At 59.0% G+C, this 20,711-nt stretch overlaps 2 protein-coding genes across 2 annotated transcripts; one reads left to right on the top strand and one right to left on the bottom strand.

Annotated features, from left to right (window-relative positions):
- Positions 1-624: 624 nt before the first annotated feature.
- Positions 625-10,995, top strand: LOC308531197 (C-type lectin domain family 18 member A-like; the record flags this gene model as incomplete). The annotated part of the gene is made up of 12 exons (XM_081108085.1): positions 625-763; positions 1,352-1,443; positions 3,522-3,761; positions 5,637-5,734; positions 6,115-6,236; positions 6,409-6,516; positions 7,118-7,210; positions 7,584-7,690; positions 8,285-8,414; positions 8,696-8,792; positions 10,038-10,129; positions 10,598-10,995. 12 exons carry the CDS (start codon positions 625-627, stop codon positions 10,633-10,635), a joined length of 1,356 nt encoding a protein of 451 aa, XP_080964211.1. The 3' UTR covers positions 10,636-10,995.
- A 7,144-nt stretch (positions 10,996-18,139) lies between these two features.
- Positions 18,140-19,390, bottom strand: EXOSC6 (exosome component 6). Its single transcript, XM_081108084.1, has one exon. The coding sequence runs from the start codon at positions 19,361-19,363 to the stop codon at positions 18,545-18,547; it is 819 nt and encodes a 272-aa protein (XP_080964210.1). The 5' UTR covers positions 19,364-19,390; the 3' UTR covers positions 18,140-18,544.
- Positions 19,391-20,711: the final 1,321 nt, after the last annotated feature.

Below are 20,711 nucleotides of genomic sequence, written 5' to 3'. Positions count from 1 at the left end.
TTTCCTCCCAGCCCACTTCCCTCGAGCCTACAGCCCCCGTGCCCACCCACCGATGGCACCTGTCTGGTGTACAGTTACCACCTGCCCATGTTTAATTCATGGCTGGGGGTTGGGACTAGCTTCCCAAGAAAGGAAAGAACTCCCCTGGGGTCTTGCCCAGTTCCTGCCCGCACGCAGGGCACACGGCTGAGGCCCCAGCCTCCTGCCTGGGCTGGGGGCTGGGAGTGGAAGTCACTGATGAAGGACGCTGTCCTGGCCAGGACACCGCCATCACTTGTTAATCCGCAGCCCTGGAATGTCTGTGGGCCAATCAGCAAGGTCTGCGAGGGCTCCCCGAGGGCTCTAAGAACCCTGCAATGATTAGCAGGGGCCACGGGGTCAGTGCACACCGCTTGGCTGGTAGGTCGGCTGTCGGAGGGGCGGCCGGGATTGCAGCTGTCTCTCCTTTTTCATGCCAGCCTGGATGGGAGGCTTGTTTGGACACAATGATTACTCACCAGCCTCCTCCTTTTGTCTGCCAGCCCAGCCTGACTCCTCGAGATTGTGAATAGCTCCGTCCAGCCTGTGAAGCGAGCTGGACGTGGACGGCGGAGCCAGGCTGCTCCCAGGCCGCCCTACGGACCCATGCTCCGGCTGGAGCCCTCCTCTGGGCTGGGGGGCCGCGGGCCTGGCCTCCTGCCCGGGCTCCTGGCTCTCCTCTGCATGGCCTGGGCAGAGGTGCGGCCGCTCCAGCTGCGGGGGGAGCAGGCTCCCATGCCTGGAGGTAAGGGGCCCTGGGTGAGGCAAGGTGGAGGAGCTATGATGTGGCACAGGGGTCCTAGGGGGCTTCTAGAAGCTAGTTCGAGGCCTGAGCCCTGGGCAGGCTGATGTGGTCTAAAAAGCAACCCTTGGCCAGTCCAGGGGCCGAGATGAATGGGGGAGGCTGGGCCGGGGAGGAGGACGAATGAAAGGGAGTGGGCCCAGGCTTGGAGGTCCAGGAGGAACACAGCCTAGAGTTTGCAGTTGGGGCCCTACGAGAACCACAGTGGCCAAGAGGAGTCGGAGCCAGGGGGCTGCTGGGAGCCCAGGGCTGGCGTCCTCCCCACACCCAACCCCCAGCCCCATTGCCTCTGTCTTGCACGCCCAGCTCTTAGCCCAAACTCCTTTACCCCTGTCCTCTCACCTGACTCTTCTCCACCTCTTAGTCCCTCCATCGCTCTGCTCCCGGTTTCCCACACCTGCTCCTGTCCAGCCTGAGGTCTTGTTTCCTAAGGGCAGGATTGCATTCTCACCTGGCTGTGGTGACCCCACCTTATCAGCCAGGACACAGGCCCCACCACTCAGGTGGCCCTGACCTTGTCTCCCCTCCCAGCCCTGAGCAGGAAGGAGGGTTTCCTGCTCCTCTCCCTGCACAACCGCCTGCGCAGCCGGGTGCACCCCCCCGCGGCCAACATGCAGAGACTGGTGAGTGCCCGGCCCGGGGCCCAGCTCACAGAGGGGGCGGCTGGAGGGGCATCCCGGAGAGGGCTCAGGAGGCCATGATGGCACCAGGCGCCCTTCCACCTGAGCAGGGCAGAAGGGGCAGCCAGTCACCTTGCCCGTAGCGGGCCGGGCCTGGTTGCTAGGGGTCCACAGCTTCCTGTGTTCCAGAAGGGCAGTCCTGTGCCCTTTCCTCACATCCTATCCCGTTGTCCTGGAGACCAGAGGCATGGACGGAGCTCACAAAGGAGTCCCAGCAGGATGGAGGGAGAAGCATCCTGCTCAGGGAGGGGCTTGTGTGGGGCCGGGACCCAGTGCTTGCTTCCTCACGGGCTTGTCTGGGTGAAGGGGCCCCTCCAAGCGCCCTGCTCATTCACGGGGACTGTGGAAGGCGGTGCAGGGTTTCCCATCACCCCTGACTGGGGCTCTGGGGTTGGAGGTGTCATCCTGGGGCCCAGAAACTCTGCCCCCATGGTGTGGGACCTCCGCTACCCCAGCCCCTGCTGACAGGCCTGGGAGCGAGGGAGGGGCAGGGTTCCCCATGACTGCCTCCCACAAACTCCTCCTCCGCTGGCTGAGCACCGGTGACCTTGAAAGCTCCTGGGTCAGTTTCCCAGGAGGTGGGGGTGGGACAGGCAGATGGGAGGGGTCACTTCTCCCCCTTTCCCTGTGCTGCAGCGGCTCTCCCCCTCCTGCAGGCCCAGGTCCTGGCTCCCCCTCCCCCCCCCACACTCTGGTGTGAGGGAACCCCCCTCCCCCCCCATCAGCTGTTTCTACACTTTTCATGCCCTCTTTGCCAAACTCTTAGAAAACAGAACTTCATAAAAGGTGCAAAAAGAAGTCCCCAGTCAGCCTCCATCATACCTATGGCTTGGTCCTGGGCACCCCTGTGGGCTTCTACAGCTTTTTCCTGTGGGGGTGAGGCCCTGGGGTGGCTCAGGGCTGCTGAGAAGCCCCAGTGGGCCCTGCTGCTCCCAGCTCTAGCCCCCATCGCAGTACAGTCACTATGGCCCCCTGCCCAGGGCCTGCTGTGAGTCAGGCCCTCACAATGCACTCTACTCCCTGCATCCATTTATTTTACTTTATTTTTTTAAATATGTTTTTATTGATTTCAAAGAGGAAGAGAGAGGGAGATAGAAACATCCAGGATGAGAGAGAATCATGGATCAGCTGCCTCCTGTACGCCCCCTATTGGGGATCAAGCACACAACCTGGGCATGTGCCCTGATTGGGAATCGAACCCTGACTTCCTGGTTCATAGGTCAATGCTCAACCACTGAGCCACGCAAGCTGGGCCCTGCATCCATTTAATCCTCACGACAATCTCAGCCTATAGGTCCCTTCGTGTTCCCATTTTACAGATGAGGATGTTGAGTCTTACGCAGATTAGGGGACTGCTGGAGGTCACATAGCTGTGATGAGGTGTCTAGGTGGACCAGGGCATGGCGACAGGATCATATACCTTATCCCGCCTGCAGAGGGCCTTGTTTCAGAAGAGGGGGTGCTGCAGGGCCGGGGTGGGGGGATGGGGTACAGAGGCCCAGCTGCTGCAGCTTTTGGCATCACAGAAGGGAAGCCGAGTGGGAGCAGCTGAGCATGGCCAGGGCCAGGGGTACCTCGTGGCAAACACAGCACCAGCGTGAAAGGCGTGGGCCCTGCCAGGGCTCACCTCCCCGGGTGGAAAAGATTACCGCAGAAACCCATCCCATCGCCGGGGCTGACATTCCTCCCTCCGGGGCACCTGTCCCCCCAGATGGTGGTGCCATGATCAGGGCTCAGGGTGCCCACAGGAGTCAGGAGGATGGAGGCTCCCAGTCCTGGGTGGAGCAGGCTCTGGGCTGGGGGCCCAGACAGCGCCAGGGCCCTTCCCAGCACACCTTGGAGCCCTCTGTGCCGGTCCTATCCGACCTTCCCTGGCCCGGCGAACTGGGTAAAACCCGCTCCGAGTGGTCAGGCAGCCAAGCAGGACACCTGGCCGAGTGCTCTCTGCAACTAGCAACCGGGAGTGTGTGGGCGATGGCAAGGGAGGGCCCTGCTGATGTTCCTGTTTGTACTGCCCCCAGGACTGGAGTGAGAGCCTAGCCCGACAGGCTCAGGCCAGGGCAGCCCGCTGTGGCGGCCCGGCCCCAAGCCTGGTGCCCACCACGGGGGCCACTTCACAGGTGGGCTGGAATGTGCAGCTGCTGCCAGTGGGCTCGGCATCCTTCGTCCACGTGGTGGGCCTGTGGTTTGCAGAAGGCCAGCGGTACAGCCATGAGGCGGCAGAGTGTGCCTTCAATGCCACCTGCACCCACTACACTCAGGTGAGGCCAGGGTACTGGCTCAGGAGGGCTAGAGTTTGTCCTAAAATTAGTGGTTGCTTTTCCTCCAATTTGTGTGGTTTTACTTTTTAAAAAAATATATTTTTATTGATTTCAGAAAGGAAGGGAGAGGGAGAGAAAGATAGAAACATCAATGATGAGAGAGAATCACTGATCGGCTGCCTCCTGCATGCCCCACGCTGGGGATCAAGCCTGCCACCCAGGCATGTGCCCTGACCGGGAATCCAACTGTGACCTCCTAGTTCATAGGTTGACCCTCAACCACTGAGCCACGCTGGCCGGGTGGTTTTACTTTTTTCAGGGCACATACGTAGGTTGTGGGTTTGATCCCTGGTTGGGGTGCGAACAGGAGGCCACTGATTGATGATTCTCTATCTCTCTCTCTCCCTTCCTGTCTCTCTCAAAATCAATAAAAAGATATCATTGGGTGAGAATTAAAAGTTTCATTACAGAAAATGTCAAACATATACAAAATGGTCAGAATGATTAATGAACCCCCATGTACCCATCACCCAGCTTCAACAATTATCAGCTCATTTCTTTCATCTATATCCTTACTCAATTCCCTTTCCTCCCATATTATTTTAAGCAAATTTCATACATCATATAATTTTATCTATAAATAAGTACTAGTATATATCTCTAACAGATGACTTTTTAAAAAAATATATATTTTATTGATTTTTTACAGAGAGGAAGGGAGAGGGACAGAGAGCTAGAAACATCGATGAGAGAGAAACATCAATCAGCTGCCTCCTGCACACTCCCCACTGGGGATGTGCCCGCAACCAAGGTACATGCCCTTGACCGGAATCAAACCTGGGACCTTTCAGTCCACAGGCTGACGCTCTATCCACTGAGCCAAACCAGTCACGGCTCCATTAGCTTTTGATGCACACACACTCCCCCTGCAATGTAGCATCTTACAATTCTGCAGGTGGACAATTTGGGTTGGGATCAGCTGGGAGGTTCTTCTGGTCTTGGCTGGACCCACTCATGCAACTCAATCAGCTGCGGGGTTGGCAGAAGCCGGCTGTCTAGAGTGGCTCTAACTGGCTCCTCTCCGCCCTCGGAGGTCTTTCAGCCTCCAGGAGGCTTGCTCATGTGGTGGCTTGAGCACGATGTTATGAGAGTGAGTAGAGGGCCTAGGTTCAAAACTGGCTCCATATCACCTCTGCTGCAAGCCACAGGGTGTGGGAAAGAGAGTCCTTCTCTTGATACAAAGAACTGCAAAGCCACATTTAAAAGGGAGCTGGAGCCGAAACCGGTTTGGCTCAGTGGATAGATCGTCGGCTTGCGGACTGAAAGGTCCCAGGTTCGATTCCGGTCTAGGGCATGTACCTGGGTTGCGGGCACATCCCCAGTGGGAGATGTGCAGGAGGCAGCTGATTGATGTTTCTCTTTCATCGATGTTTCTAACTCTCTATCTCTCTCCCTTCCTCTCTGTAAAAAATATCAATAAGATATATTAAAAAAAATAAAAATAAAAATAAAAGGGAGCTGGAGCGAGAAGTGAGGCCGTTTTTGCAATCTGTCACAAGGTTTTCATGTCCAAGTCTTGCTGTAGCATCTCTCCTGCCCCGATCCACAATCTCCCCTCCTTTCAGGTGTCTGCCTGCTCTCACCCTCCACTCCCCCGAACAACCACACAGCCTTCCTACACTATTCCCACCCATCCGTACAGCCCTGCACATCCCAGCTGCTACTCTTGAGGCCCCCAGGGAGGTGAGGGAGCTGCCTGCCTGCCTCGTCTGGGGCCAGAGCTATGCTCTCCCTCCCAGGTGAGCATCACCTGTGCTGCTGGCCCCAGTCTGGGGGTGGCCCAATCGGACTTCTGAGCCACTGTGTCCCCAACAGCTCGTGTGGGCCACCTCGAGCCAGCTGGGCTGTGGGCAACATCCCTGCTCTGGGGACCAGGCCGAGATGGAAGCCTTTGTCTGTGCCTACTCTCCTGGGTAAGCCTCCGCCACTCCTGGGCTGTCAGCTGGGGTGAGGATACTTTCCCCCTGGGAGAGGCGTCTACCCACTCACCCAAAAGGCCTTTACCTCTAGATCTCCACCCTGTGGGAGAGGGAAGAAGTGGGTAAAGGATTGGGTGCAGAGGTGGCAACACCCATGGTCCTGGCCGTGCAGGATGTGGAGGCCCCTCGGATGCCTCCTCCTGGAAGCACTCCCTGCTTGCAGATTTCCCAGGATTCGTTGGGAGGTCCTCTTTTCTTTACTAGGGAATCTCCCCTTCTCACCCAGCTCCCAGACCCCCTGGCTGAGCTGAGGGACGGGTGGGGCAGGCAGATGGCCAGGTCCTTCCAGCCCTCTCTGGCGCTTGCTCCCACAGGGGCAATTGGGAGGTCAACGGGCAGACAATCGTCCCCTATAAGAAGGGCGCCTGGTGCTCGCTCTGCACGGCCAGCGTCTCGGGCTGCTTCAAAGCCTGGGACCATGCAGGGGGGCTCTGTGGTAAGTGTCCCTGTACCTGCTTCCTCCTGTGGGAGCGGGTGTCGGAGAGCTTGATGGGTAATCAGAGGAAGTGGCAGCGTCCTGAGGGGCTGTCCCACAAGCCTGGGCCCAGCACCCAGGAGGCACCTGCCTGGAGGAAGCCCCTTTCAGAGGTCCCTCCTTATCTGACCAGAGGTCCCCAGGAACCCATGTCGCATGAGCTGCCGGAACGGCGGACATCTCAACGTCAGCACCTGCCACTGCCACTGTCCCCCGGGCTACACGGGCAGGTTCTGCCAAGGTGAGGAGCCCTGGAGTTGCAGACCACAGCGGCCTGAGGGACCCAGCGAGGGGAGTCTAGGCCCAGCACACACGCAGACAGGCCCTGGGGGTGAGGAGGGGCTGAGCCCAATGCATGTGGGCGCATGCGTGCACACAGACGCTGTGTGGTGCGTCCAGGGGCTGTGTTGCACTCAATGAATGCGTTTTGAGGGAGTATCAAGTGTGCTAGGGGGGTGCTTGCTGATCTGAGCATTGCATATCGTCATTCAGCAAGCATCCATTGAGCACCGACTGTCTGCAAGACCCTGAGCTGCGCAGGGGGTTCAAATCAGAATCAGGAGTGGCCCCATACATCCTGAGGTGGTGGAAGACAGAATTAGGATTCAGAAGTGGATTCCTCTCCCATTGTCTCCCGCCCCAGCTCTGTGACCACGGGCAGGTCACTTCCCCAACCCCAATTTGCTTCTCTCTACACGATCAAACCAGAGATGCCAAAAGCCCTGTGGAGATGATCTCTCTGTGGTTGGCCAGTCTCTGCGTGTCCGCAGCCTGGCCTGTGAGGGGCAGCACGGGGTCCAGGCTTGTGGCTGAGCGCAGTCCCCGCCCGCCCCGTCCTGCGGTGCGGTGCAGCATGCAGTGCGTGCATGGCCGGTTCCGGGAAGAGGAGTGCTCCTGCGTCTGTGACGTCGGCTACGGGGGAGCCCAATGTGCCAGTGAGTCCTGACCCAAGGCCCCCAACAAGCCGGGCCCTCCCAGAATCCCCTCAATAGGGTGCTGGATCTGGGCCACCTCACAATTGCCTGTTGCACACATCTCTTCCCAGTTCCATGTTCAGTGATATTGGTAGCTTGAAATAGACCATGGTATGGGTATTTACACCACGGGAATTGGCAAATGCTATAAACCATAGATTGACTGATTTATTTTTTGAGGCAGAGAGCTGGCTGTTACACATTTACCAGCACACCACTGACCCCACCCACTCTCCGGTGGGTGGTACCTTGAGCTCAGCTCCCTGGCAGGGTGGGAGGGGTGATGATTTTGACGAGAGATGCTTACACACAAACTCACGCTCCCTCTCCCCAGCCAAGGTGCACTTTCCCTTCCACACCTGTGACCTGAGGATCGATGGCGACTGCTTCATGGTGTCTTCAGAGGCAGACACCTATTACGGAGCCAAGATGAAATGCCAGGTGACAGCTGACCCCTCCCTTCCCGGGAAGCCCCTCCCCTCTAGGGTCTCAAGGACTAAGGAGGGATCCTGGACTAAGAGATGGCTCCTTCGACACCTTCTCATCATTAGCATAAAGCAGGGGTCCACTCGGAGGCCTACGGAAACCAAGAGGTCATGTACTGAGCTGAGGGGCCAGGAATGAGGCCCCCACCCAACCCCCATCTAAGGAGCTGTCCTGACTCAGCTCCAGCTGCTGGCTGCCAACAGGGATACGAGTCGGGGAGGCCAGAACTCAGGATTTTTCAGAACCAGAAACCCAGATTTTCATTGGCATCTCTAGACTTATTAATGTTGGCGGCCAACTCAAATTATGTAAGGCACTGAGCAAGTAAACCAAAAGCCTCCCAGTGGCAGGACCCTGCCAGGCTGGGCCCCAGCGCAGGCAGGGGAGAGGGAGCGGGACCCCTCGTCTAAGAGGCAGGAGGCTGTGGGGTGGGGGACAACGACAGCACAGCCAGCACACATACTTGTCATTCATGGCCGCGGTGGGGTGGCAGGAAGGGCTGCCTGAGCGCTGGGTCCCTGCCAGCATGACCCAGAGTGGGGGTTACAGGGAAAGGGCGGGGTCCTCGCCCAGATCGAGAGCCAGAAAGTACAGGACATCCTCGCCTTCTACCTGGGCCGCCTGGAGACCACCAACGAGGTGACTGACAGCGACTTCGAGACCAGGAACTTCTGGATCGGTGAGTGTGGGGGCTGGGATGCCCCCAGGAATCTGGACCGTGGAAACCAGAGCACCCACCAGCAGACAGTCAGGCCGGGGTGAAGGCTTGGAGCCCAGTGGGGCCGGCAGTCAGGCTGGCTCCTCCTGCCCAGGGGAGGAGCGGCAGTGAGAGAGAACCTCCAGGGGAACGGGAGGGCTGGGGAGGGGTGAAGGGCAGGGACCAGGCAGGCCTGAGACAGCAGGCTGAGGCTCCGCCCTCCTTTCTTGGGTCGTGGGGCCAACCTTGACTGCCCGGCCCAGGGCTCACCTACAAAACCGCTAAGGACGCCTTCCGCTGGAACACCGGGGAGCACCAGTCCTTCACCAGCTTTGCCTTTGGGCAGCCTGACAACCAGGGGTGAGTCTGGGGTGCCCTCCCTCCTGGGCCCACCTTCTCCGCTGGGCCTGCTCACTAAGCCTTGAGATGCATTGAAGAGCCTCCCCCAGCCTGCTGCCTGGCCGAGCCCTCTGAGGGTCTGAGCCGCCCCTGCTACCCGGGTGCCCAGGAGGTCAGGGCACAGCTGGGTGTGGGCATGGTGCTGAGATGAGGCATGCTCCAGGAAACCCAAGAAGGCTTTATCCGTCCACCATCCCCATGGTCCCTCCATCTATCGTCCATTCCCCCTCCCCAGCCCTGTGTCTGTGTCACTACACTGATTCCCGGATTCTGTAGCCACCCACCCACCTGCATCCATTCATACACCATCCACCCACCAGCCAGCCTGTACGGAGGGCCTTCTGGTTACGTGGCCCCGCCCTGGTCTTCAGAGCCTAGGAATGCCCAGGGCGGGGTCACAGGGGTGGAGGTGGTCAGGCTGTGTGGCCACCCAGGGCTCCAACTCTCTCACCCAGCTCCCCCTCGACCTCCTTGACAGCATCCAGGCCTATGCCCCTGTCCCATCACCTAGAGCAGCGGTTCTCAACCTGTGGGTCGTGACCCCTTTGGGGGTCGAACACCCTTTCACAGGGGTCACCTAAGACCATCAGAAAACACATATATAATTACAAATTGTTTTTGTGATTAATCACTATGCTTTAATTATGTTCAATTTGTAACAATGAAAATACATCCTTACGATCCATAATAGTAGCAAAATTACAGTGATGAAGTAGCAACGAAAATAATTTTATGGTTGGGGGTCACCACAGCATGAGGAGCTGTATTAAAGGGTCGCGGCATTAGGAAGGTTGAGAAGCACTGCCCTAGAGGAAGGCAGCCTGGCTGGGCTCCCAGGCACACGCTCCCTCCCGGGAGGGAGGGCCTGCCTGTTCCAGGTCCGCTCCCCACCCGTTGGCTGGTGTTGATTGGTGTGGCTGGCCTGGCCGGTGTGGCCGGCGTGGCCGGCGTGGCTGAATGCCGCAGTGGGCAGGTGGAGTTGCTGCCCCAGGCAGGCGGTGGGCCGGAACCTCCCGGATCCTCTGAGAAGCGCTGCAGTGGTCGGGGGCAGGGATGGGAGCTTGGGTTGGTCTGGCTTTTAGAAGCCCCACATACAGGCCAGAGGCACCGAGGCCTCTTACATGCAGGTGGCCTGTTGGGGAGGAGGATCTGAGACTCCTGGACTCCTAACATCCCACCTGAGCACCCGACATCTTGGCCCAGCAGGTTTGGCAACTGCGTGGAGCTGCAGGCCTCGGCTGCCTTCAACTGGAACGACCAACGCTGTAAAACCCGAAACCGCTACATCTGCCAGTTTGGTGAGGGCCCTCCCGACTCCCCTCCCGTGGTGCCTGTCCCCGGGGGTGGCTGCTGGCCAGATCCAAGCGCCTGGATACGCAGATCCCCGGCCTAGAGAGCGTCTGAGCTCACAGGGCCTTGGAGGACGCCCAGTGGGGAAGGTGCGCCAGCCTCACACCGCACGTCCACCCGCGGCAGGACCAAGTGCAGCCTGCGGGGGTTTCTCCAAGGTCCCGTCCTCCTGTCACTAAAGCTGCTATTTGGGGGCCTGTCGGGTTCCCCGATGTTACCTGATTCTCTAGAGCCCAGTGGTGGGGGGCAGAGGTGAAGCCAAGCCCAGAATCGGCTCCCAGCAGCGCCTGCTGGAAGGGTCCTGAGCTACACAGGGGACCACGGCCCTGGGTGCTTCTGGACCCGGTGCAGCGGGTCCCCATCCCAGGGTGCCCTGGGCTGCCAGGGACCCTCGCTCTGTTCTGCTTCCTTCCCAGCTCAGGAGCACATTTCCCGGTGGGACCCGGGGCCCTGAGACGCTGCCAGGCCTCTCCCCTGCCACTGCCTGGAGGCACACCAGCCCTGCCTGCCCGCCTGCCTGCCTGCCTGCCCATCGGTCCGGAACCTGGGCCAGGCCAGGACCTCAAGCCCAAAGAGGTCTCAGACTTTACAGGAAGTGGCGCAGGCCCAACAGGAAGCCTGGCTTCGGGGGAGGGGCCCCTCAGCCTGCTTTTGATTGGGGAGATGGGCCTTAATTAGGTGCTGAAACCGGGGCAAGGCCAGGGGTCAGATGAGACCGCTCTTCTCCATCTGGGTGGACCCTCTGGGGCAGATGGAGGTCCCTCGCTGCCCAGGATGCACCCCACAAGAGATTAAACTAAGTTATGAAACAGCCAAACCTGTGACTGCTCCTTTTGAAGGGGATTCAGATGAGCCGGGGGGGGGGGGGGGGGGGGGCGTCCCTGGGAGACCAGAGAGCCCGAGGCTCCACTGCCGCCGCCTCCTGCCGGCCTAGTCCCTGCCCTGCTCACCCGAGTGATGTTCTCAGGCTCTTAGCCCCTGGAAAGCGCACAGATCTAGACGGCTCAGCGTGTCCCTCATGTCCTGCTCCAGCTCCTCTCAACGGCCTCTGTGGCTTTGTGTGTCGATCACACCCTCTCCCTTTAGTCTCTTTGCAACTTCCACGTGTATCTTTTTTCTTTGTGATTAACTACACTGGGGTCTCTGTCGCCCTCCTCTCCCCGCAGTGGTGCCAAGACCCACGCAGGCTCTGTTGTTCGGGTCCAGAATGTGCCACGGCCCACGGACACACTGCCCTGTGCCCACGTCGAGTTGCTTTGCTGGTTGGAGGTCGAAGGGTGGCCTGGGACCATGGATGGGGAGAAGTGTATCCGTCACAATTCTTAGTTGCAACCAATAGAAACAGCCGTGGCTAATCCTGACAGAAAAAGAATGTACTCTAAGGACAGTGATTTAAAATGGGTGCAGGACTTGCATAGGTAGTTCTCCAAAACGAGAGATGAAGATGTTCAACATCACTAGCCATTCGGAAATCCAAACCAAAACCACAAGGAGACACCACGTCACACCCATTAGGGTGGATGTTTCCAAAGAAACAGACAATCGCAAGGGCTAGTGACGATGTGGGCCAACTGGAGCCCCCGTGCACTGCTGGTGGGACGGTAACATGGTGCAGCCACTGAGAAAAGTAGGTCAGCAATTCCTCAAAAGTTCAACGCAGCGACCATATGACCCAGCAATTCCACTCCTAGGCATGTACACAAGAGAACTGAGAACAAGAAAATCCCTACACACAAAGCTCACAGCAGCACTGTTCACGATAGCCAAACGTAGAAAAGTCCCAAATGTCACCAATGGATGAATACACAAGAAAATGGTGGCCCAGCTGGTGTAGCTCAGTGGTGGAGCATCAACCCATGAACCAAGAGGTCGCCGGTTCCAGTCAGGGCACACCTTGAGTTGTAGTGGGGGGCGTGCGGGAGGCAGCCGATCATTATTCTTTCTCATCGATGTTTCTATCGCTCTATCCCACTCCCTTCCTCTCTTTCTAAAAATCAATAAAAACATATTTAAAGAAAATTGTGGCGGATATATATAATGAAATCCTATCCAGCCATTAAAAGGAATTAAGTACTGACCCATACCCCAGGTGGACGAACCTTAAAAACGTATTTTAAGTGAGAGAAGCTAATCACAACAGGTCACATCTTGCATTATTCCACTTATCTGAAATATTCAGAACAGGAAAATCCACTGCAATAAAGCGGCCGGAGAATGGGAATAGCTGCCTGGGGGGTACAGGTTTTGTGTCAGAACGATGAAAATGCTGTAGGACTTAGGTAAATGTGGAGCTTAGGTGAATCTCAGCATTGTCAATGTACCAAATGCCACCATATTGATTTCATGTTACAAAAATTTCACCTCAATTTAAAAACAAAAGGATGATGATTGGTCGCAGGATCCCGGGGAGAGTCAGAGAGCCAGGCTGGGTGTCTCTGTGGCCAGAAATAGTGGCCCAGACTCTGCTGCACAGCCCATCTGGGGACTCCGTCACCTGCTGCAGGAATGCAGAGTGGACTCCACCAGCCGCGACTCTGGCGCCACCTTGTGGCAACCCCACCTCTGCTGGGGCTCTGACACTGTCAGGCCAGCGCTCTTGGAGCCACAACCGCACGTCCCTCGATGCCACGGAAAAGGACTCACCTGTGGGGCCATCTCAGGGTTCGTGGGTGGAGGTGGCCGTCAGCTGGTCCCACCTGAAAAGTCCGTGGCAACCTTGGGCACGTTAGCATAATGCCGGGGTTCTCCACGTCCGTCCGCCGGCCGGCAGCATCACCTGGGGACAGGTGAGAAAAGCAAATTCTCAGCTGTGTGTCCCCAAACCTAGCTTTGTCCCGGGGAACTCTGACGGCAAGGAGGGTTTTCTCCTCAGCTACTTCAAACACAGGCTCTAGCTCGAAGGAGGCTTGTTTGGGGCGCTGGGTTCCCCCGGGATGGAACACGGACCCCAGCTCAGGCTGCGTCCTACTCACTGTGGCACCCGAGGAGGGCCTTCCTCCCCGGCCTCAGGTGCGGTCTGTATGCTGAGGGCGTCGACCGGCTCATTCCCAGGCCCCTTTTCACTGACGGCACCAGCCGGCATCCTGCCGGCAGACCAGGGTGCCCTCCTCCCAGGGGAGCCTCGCTGTGGGCCCTGGGGGGCTTTTCCAGGTTTAGGTGTTGGAGAAGTAACAAATAAGAACCTTTCTGGATGAAATCTTGGCTGTGAACGTGGGAAGCTTAAAGAAATCTTCAAGAAACCTTTCACTACTTTCAGAACAGAGGTGACCAACCTGTGCCAGCCTAAGGGCCACTTCCACAGGCATGAGGGTGTGTGTGAACACGCTGGCCCCTGTGGCTGGGCATCTGTGTTGGCTGCGCTGAGCTCCGGGCCCTTTGGTGGGCAATTCGGTGCTTCTGTCTGGCGGGTGGGGAGGCGGAGGCAGCGGGCGGTGGTTGCTCTTAGGAACAGCATCCGTGTAAACACCCCGGGGCCTGCCCAAGGTTCCGGCTGCCTTTGGGTTCTGCCCGGCTCATGTCCCCGGAGGTGGGATGGCAGGGCTGGGCGGGGCTGCTCTGATGAGTCTGCACCTCCAGGTTTACCGAGAGAGAACAGGCCAAATCTCTCCCTGCCGCGGCAGCCGGAGGGTCTGTGTGGGCAGCTTTTTCACTGCATTTGTTTGGGGTTATGAGCAGAGGTGTACTCGTGGGTAACCCGGTTTTTTAACTTGTGTTTCTCCAGTGATGCAGAACTGCACGTGGGTGTTGGTTAGCTCTCGTGTGTGAGACTCTTATGCCTGTTTTGGGGGGAGGTACCTGTTGGTGCAGTCGTGTAATTATCTGTGGTGGGAGGTCCGTGGTTCTCTCCCACAGTTCTCTCTCGTGTGTGTGTGTGTGTGTGTGTGTGTGTGTGTTTAAATTAATTTTAGACAGGAAGGGAGAGGGAGAGAAACAGCAATGAAGAGAGAATCATTGATCAGCTGCCTCCTGCACGCCCCCCACTGGGGATCGAGCCCACAACCCAGGCCTGTGCCCTGGACTGGAATTGAACCCTGGACCTTTCGGTCCGCAGGCCGATGCTCTATCCACCGAGCCAAACCGGTTAGGGCTCTCGTGTGTTTTTTAACGCGGGTTAGCTCTTCAGTCCCAGTTGCTGCCTCCAGGTCTCCTATTCCTCCACCACCGCCCCCCTGCCCAGCAGGCTCGGCACCAGTCCTGGTCGCCCTCTGAGGTGCAGGTGCAGGAGCAGCACCAGGGAAGCAATAGGGGCTGGGACTCCATTTAGAGGGGCCCTGCATTCAAGGCCCGGGGCAGGGGTGTCCCCAGGGGACTCCAGGGGGGAGAAGGAAGCCTTCCCCAGGGTTTGGGGCCGCAGGGGGAGGGCGCAGGCGCAGGCTCTGGCTCTTAGGATGCTGCCCCGAGGAGGCACAGGTTCGGGATGGGGTTTGGTGGCTCTTCCTGAGAATTGGTCACGTCCAGCTTTGGGCTCGGCAACCTGAAGGGAAAGGTTTGTGGGGGAGGTCCCCCCCACCCCCAGCCCTGACCCTGAGGACACTTGAGGAGGCGGCTTGACCTCTGCCCCTTGCACCATTCCAAATGTGCATTCATTTATCTTTTTTGGGAAGCCCAGGCTTGCAGACTGCAACCATTAGCCCAGACCAGGGGGACTGATGCGGCTGAGGACCTCCCCTGTCTGCAGCAAATACTGCTGTAACAGTGCCATGCGCAGAACCCATAACCCCGAAACCCACCCTGCCTGTTTCAGTTGGGGTAGCTCCCAAGCCCGGCTCAGCGGCCAGTGAAATACCATTCTTTTACCACTCAGTTAAAACATAATTTTAGGGGAAATGTGATAAAAGAGTGGCGGTAAGGGAAGAACTAACCTTTGCATTGGCCTGGGTTCGAATCCAGACCTCTCACGTGACAGGCAAGAATTTTACCACTGAGCCATCGGTGCCGCAGCGAGTGCATTTTGTGCGGTTCAGGTGGTGGGCCACACTGGGAAGGGAGCCCCGGCCAGCCTGAGGGGCCTGAAACTTCCCCTAAAAGAATGTGCTCTGCTGAGACTTGTCACCTTGAGTTCTGTCCCAGCCGGGTCACTCCTAGACGTGGGGGAGGGCTGCCTGTGTCCTGCACCCAGGACCCAGACCCCGACCCGCACCCTCCACTCGCTCAGCTGGGTGCTTCCTTTCTCCAAGGACCTGCCTCCCACCACCCACCACCAGAGTCAGCGTCCGGGGCCACCCACCCAGGCTGCGGAAGCCAGAAAGCAGAGGGCAGGGGTGGCGGAATCTCACCCCTCCTGGAGTCTTGCCTTGGGCTCTCCCTATCTGCAGGGCTCCCCCCAACCCCCCTCCCTCTGGCTGTTCCTGTGGCTTGAGGATCCTTGTGGCTCTAGGTTGTCCCATGACCCCCACTCACTCAGTAGACACCTGGGCCACAGGAGTGCCCCAGCCCAAACTCATGTTGTCCTCTCAAGAGGACACTCTGGATCAGTGCTGGACGTCGAGGGGCCTCTCTGGGCTCAGCTGGGGCTCCAAGCCATAACCGGTGACCTCCCTGCACAGGGACAGGGCAGCGAGAACAGGGGCCTGGAATTAAGGGCTCTTCATGCAGAACCACTGAACCCCAGCAGGAGCCCAGGAGCCATAGGTCCCATCCAGGGGCAGGCAGCTCTGAGGAGAGCACAGACCTGGAGGAGGCAGCGAGTGGCCTGGTGCGGCCCCCCCCTTCCCCCACTCCTTGTGTCTGGGTCCTGAGGTCCAGGTAACTAGGCGGGTAACTAGGGTTTGCGTGGGAGCCCACAGTGGTGGTTGGGGGAGGCATATCATCCACCACAGGCAAAGCCCAGATGGCCTGTGCCCTGCTTATATCCCCTCAACTCAGGCTTGGTGGGCTCAGCTGGGCCAGCTCTGGGCTGAAATACCACCTCCTGGGAGTGGGGAGGGCTTTGAGTAATGTCACAGGTATCCCCCATGGTCCCAGACCCCTCGCCTAATAACCACCTGGCAAGCTTGTTAAAACCCAGATTCCTGCCCTTTTCCTGCCCCTGCCCCCACTTGCTGCCTGTCTTTAGGCTGTCCACATGGTACTATGCTCCCCGAAAAGCTGTGGAAACCCACCTTCCTAGATGGAGCAGATTCAAACCTGGACCTGCCAACAGCCCTTTGGCAGCCTTAAAGAGCCCGAATGTTCCCTGCCCTATCGTATCCTCCTCCCCCACTGGTGGTCCCCGAGGCGGGCCAACCATGTGCTGTTTGGGCCATCTCAGCAGAGCTGGGGCTGCTGGGAGCAGGCAGAGCCCAGCTCTACCCCTTGGCCTCTGGGCTCGAGGGCCCTTTCCTGCCCAGGCCTCGGTCGCATCTGGGAAGACGGGCTGGATGGAGAGAACGCTCTTCTGTCTGGTGGTTTGGGGTTCCCAGGTCTCAGGAAGAACCTGAGCTGCCAAGAAAGGGAGGGGGGGGGAAGACTGGGATGTGTAGTGGATGGCCCTCTTTCCTGGCCATACCATGCTGCCCAGCCCTCTGGGCCAGGGTCCTGTTGTTTTCCCTACAAGTGAAGAATCATGCCTCACACCAGGGCAGCCAGTAGGTTAAAACCCCTCCAGGACTCACCTGCTCCAGTACCTTCCCAGGCTCCCTTCCTTGCCTTGTGTCAAAGGCACCCCACTAGTACCTGTGTCGCTGCAGGCACCCACTGTGGAGGGCCATGACGTGGAGGGACAGCTGTGCCAGACCAGCTGGGAAGCCTCCCGTTATGTGGTTTTAGCTTTGGAGGTCATGCTTCCAGGTGAGTCTGGGAACTAGCAAGGATGGGATGGGGTGGGATGGAGAACTGCTCAGCACCAGCTCACCATCCTCACCAAGCTGAGGCCATCTTGCAAGAGGAAGCTGGACAGGGCCCCCCGGAAGCCCCATCAGCCCTCTCGGACTGTAGGTACTGTTTCGGATGCTCCTCCCCTCCAGTCCTGAGCGTGGAGCACCCACAGCAGTGGGCCCACACAGCCTTCTCCAGCCACAGTGGGGTACAGGCAACATCCTACCGTTCCCCTTCGTCTGAAACTGAGCTTTAAGGTGCTTAGGATGCGCCCCATATAGGGGGAGAGTACAAAACCATCCGTCAGAATAAGGTTGTCTTTATATCCTCTTTCTACCTTGTCTCTTGCTGGTGCGATACTTTGTATATCAGATCTGCTCTGGAAATATGTGTCCGAAGGGGAAAAACTAAATTTGTATTTTTCCCTGGTCACCAAGGTTGTCTCTGAGCTTCACTCTGGTCCTTGGGCTGCTCCAGGCCAGCCCTTCCAGAGGAGCTGAGCAGACCCAAGACACTCAAGTTCAGAGGCTCATACCAAACCCAGGCACAGAGAGGGGACTAGCTGCCCTGCCTTCCTCCAACAGAGACATGAGCACAAACCCCTGGGCTCAGGAGCCACCAGGGAAGATCCTGTCCTTGTGGCCAGTCAGCCAGGCAGCTTGGCCCTCGGGAATGGCCAGGCTGCATCTGGATCCCCAACATCCAGCTCTCACTCCCGGCAGCTCACCGCCCTCTCCCGGGGCCGAGACTGGGTAAGAGACACCAATAATGAAGCCAGTCCAGGCCCTCAGGCTGGCTGTGCTGCTCTGCACAAGGCCAAGAAAGGGTGGGTTCTGGCTTCCACGGGGAGCCACACCCTTCCCGGCACCAAAACAGAGGCTGGTGTGCACCCAGCCCTCCCCACGCGCATCAAACCTCAGCGGCGGCCGGGACGCCGGTACTTGAGGGGCAACTTCTCGTCCAAAGCCCCGTTTCCCCACAGGAACCCCCGCGGCTCCTTCCGTTCCAGCCTCTCTTCTGCTCCCGTTACACTCAGGGGCAGAACACATTTAGACCTTGCTGCCCGCAGCCCTGACACCGGGAGTCCAAGAACACACTACAAAGCTCGAGAGAGCCCGGCTCTTCTAAATCCTGTACCAAGAACCACGACAGAAGGCTTTGCAGATAGAAAAGGGTTTTTTGTTCTGTTGCAGCTCAGATATAAGTGAGAAGGCACAGCCCCCTTGTCCGCTCTCTCCACAGCAGCCCCGTTACGGAGGGAGTCACCGGCCCGCCCGCACGGGGTCCATCCCTCACAAGGCAGCAGTGGCGTCGGGTCCCACCTTCCACCTCTGCCCGGCCGACGTCCTTTCCAACGGGGTCGGGGCGAAGAGCCAGCTTCAGTAGGAAAGGATCGCTAACCAGTCCGTGCGCACAAAACTGTCCCGGCACAGCTGTCCAGTGCATCAGTCCCGGCGCGTCTCCCCAGAGCCTCTCAGGGGCTCCAAGTTCTCAGGGCGGCGCAGCCTGGAAGCCGACGGGCGGCGGTAGCAGGGTCCTGGGCGTCCGTCCTTCCTCCGGCTCCTGGTTCAGGACGGGGCCGCGGCGCCCCTCCGGCGGGCAGCCCGCACCAGGCACTGCTGCAGCACAGGATAGAGGCGCTGGCAGCCCTCGAGACCCATGCGCACGGCTTCGACCCAGCTCTCGGTCGGGCCCCCCTCCCCACTGCCCAGCAGCCCGGCCACCTGGTTGAGCACCGGCATGAGCGCCACCGTGAGGCCGGCGGCGGCGCGCTCCTCCTCCAGCCGCGTAGGGTCCAGCAACCAGGTGGGCGCGGGCCCCGGCGCGCGGCTCAGGCCGCAGCCCACCACCAGGTCGTACATCTCGATGCCCGCGTCGGCCAGGGCGAGCGCGGCAGCCGTGAGCGCGGCGGCCAGGGCCGAGCCGCCGTCCTCCAGCAGCAGGGCGGACACCTCGAGCTGCGCGCGCGGGTAGCGGCCCAGGCGCACGGCGGGCTCCAGGGCCTCCTGCAGCGCCAGCGCCAGCTCGCGCTCCTCCCCGCCGCCCTGGGGCGCGCGGCGCCGGCGGCCCGCGAAGGGCGCGCGGCGGAAGTCGCAGAGCAGGCGTCCCCGCAGCGCGGCCGGGGCCTCGCCTCCCGCGCCCGCCGGGCCGCCGCCGCGTTCGCCTCCCTCGACCTGGCGCGGGCCCGACACGGCGCACAGCACCTTGGTGCCTCCCGCCTCCAGGTAGGCCGAGCCCTTGGCCTGGCTCAGCAGCCCGGCGCGCGCGTACACGGGCCGCAGCCGAGAGGGGTCGCGGGGGTCGGGCGCCTCGTCCTCCTCCGCCGCGTACAGCTGCGGCGGCTGCGATTCCTCGGGTCCGCGGATGCGGCGATGGTCCCCCGGCATGGCGGCGCCCGGCGTGCGAGCCGCTTCCGCCGCGCGCCTCGCGAGGACTGTCGGGATAGCAGCGAGCGGCGCCGCACTGCCCCCTGCCGTCCCGGAGGGAGAACGGCGAGCGCTGCGCAGCCCCGGGCCCGCCGCAAAGGTTTAAGACTCCAAGGGTGGACTCACCTGGCAGGCCTGCAAAAGTGGGACCTGAGCTCGCCGGGCTGACTTCTAGCTTCCTGGTCCAGGGCAATCCCAGGACGTGTGTGTTCTTCCTTTCACTTGTGAAGATTATACTTATTTAATGTTTTAAAATATATTTTTATTGATTTCAGAGAGGGAGAGAGATGGAAACATCAATGATGAGAGAGAATCATTGTTTGGCTCCCTCCTGCACGCCCCCTACTGGGGATCAAGCCCACACCCGGGCATGTGCCCTGACTGGGAATCTGTGACCTCCTGACTCATGGGTTGATGTTCAGCCACTGAGCCACACCGGCGGGGCAAGATTGTATTTATTTTAATTCTACACTTACTTGTGTGACTGTTCTATGTATTCCCCACTGCCTTACCCAAGAGGGCAATGACTTTTTGTCTTGCTCACTTCTGTACCCTCAGTACCTGGCTGCCACTTGAAGGATTGGGATGTACTCTCTGCTGCCTGGATTGTGAAGCTTTCTATCCCCAGCATGTGCTTGAATCCAGGGTTTTGGCACCCTCCTCCTGCCTGTGACACTGGCCTCTGCTGCTTCTCCCAGCACAGACCTGCTTTTCCTCCTCTCTCCATGTCCGCCAGCCTGCTGTGCCCAGGAGACATGTAACCAGCTGAAGCCAGTGTAGGTATGCAGTACACTTAACCTCCCAGCACACGTTTCCAAACCAGCTGGCTTCATCAGGCTTGGGTGAAGTGGTTCAGGGCCAGGCAGGGTGTCCATGCTCAGTCCACCTTTGGATTAAGGAAACAGGAATGATGGTGCAAAGGAGTTGGGGGAGGCAACTGATGTACCCTAAATACCTCCTGTATCAGAGAACACCGCCGAGGGGAAGGGAAGAGGGACATGGGCCCAAGAAATGGGGAGGTTCTCCGAGAGGCTCCAAGAAAGGAGCTTCTCTCTGCTTCCAGTATCTCTGTGGATCTGCCACTGGTTCATGCCTCTCTCCATCACTCCTGCTCCATCCTGTGGGCCACCTTCACAAACATCTTGAGGCAATCCTGGGGGCCATTCCCAAAATTCAGGGGTCTGGGGCTGGACTCTGCAAGGACTGCAGCCAGAACCACAGTGTTTATTCTTCACTCAGGGAGCCACAGGCTGTCACACAGGGGCACCTACTGGTGGTGGTGGGACGGTGGATAGTCACAGAAATCACA

Source organism: Myotis nattereri (assembly GCF_964212035.1).
Source record: "Myotis nattereri genome assembly, chromosome: 15".
Lineage (NCBI taxonomy): Eukaryota > Metazoa > Chordata > Mammalia > Chiroptera > Vespertilionidae > Myotis > Myotis nattereri.
The sequence above is the reverse complement of the archived record's forward strand: the minus strand, read 5'-3'. Positions and strand labels throughout refer to the sequence as shown.

What these genes read in the sequence shown, in the direction of transcription:
- EXOSC6 (XM_081108084.1), bottom strand. Translation starts at nt 19,363, where the DNA reads ATGCCGGGGGACCATCGCCGCATCCGCGGACCCGAGGAATCGCAGCCG.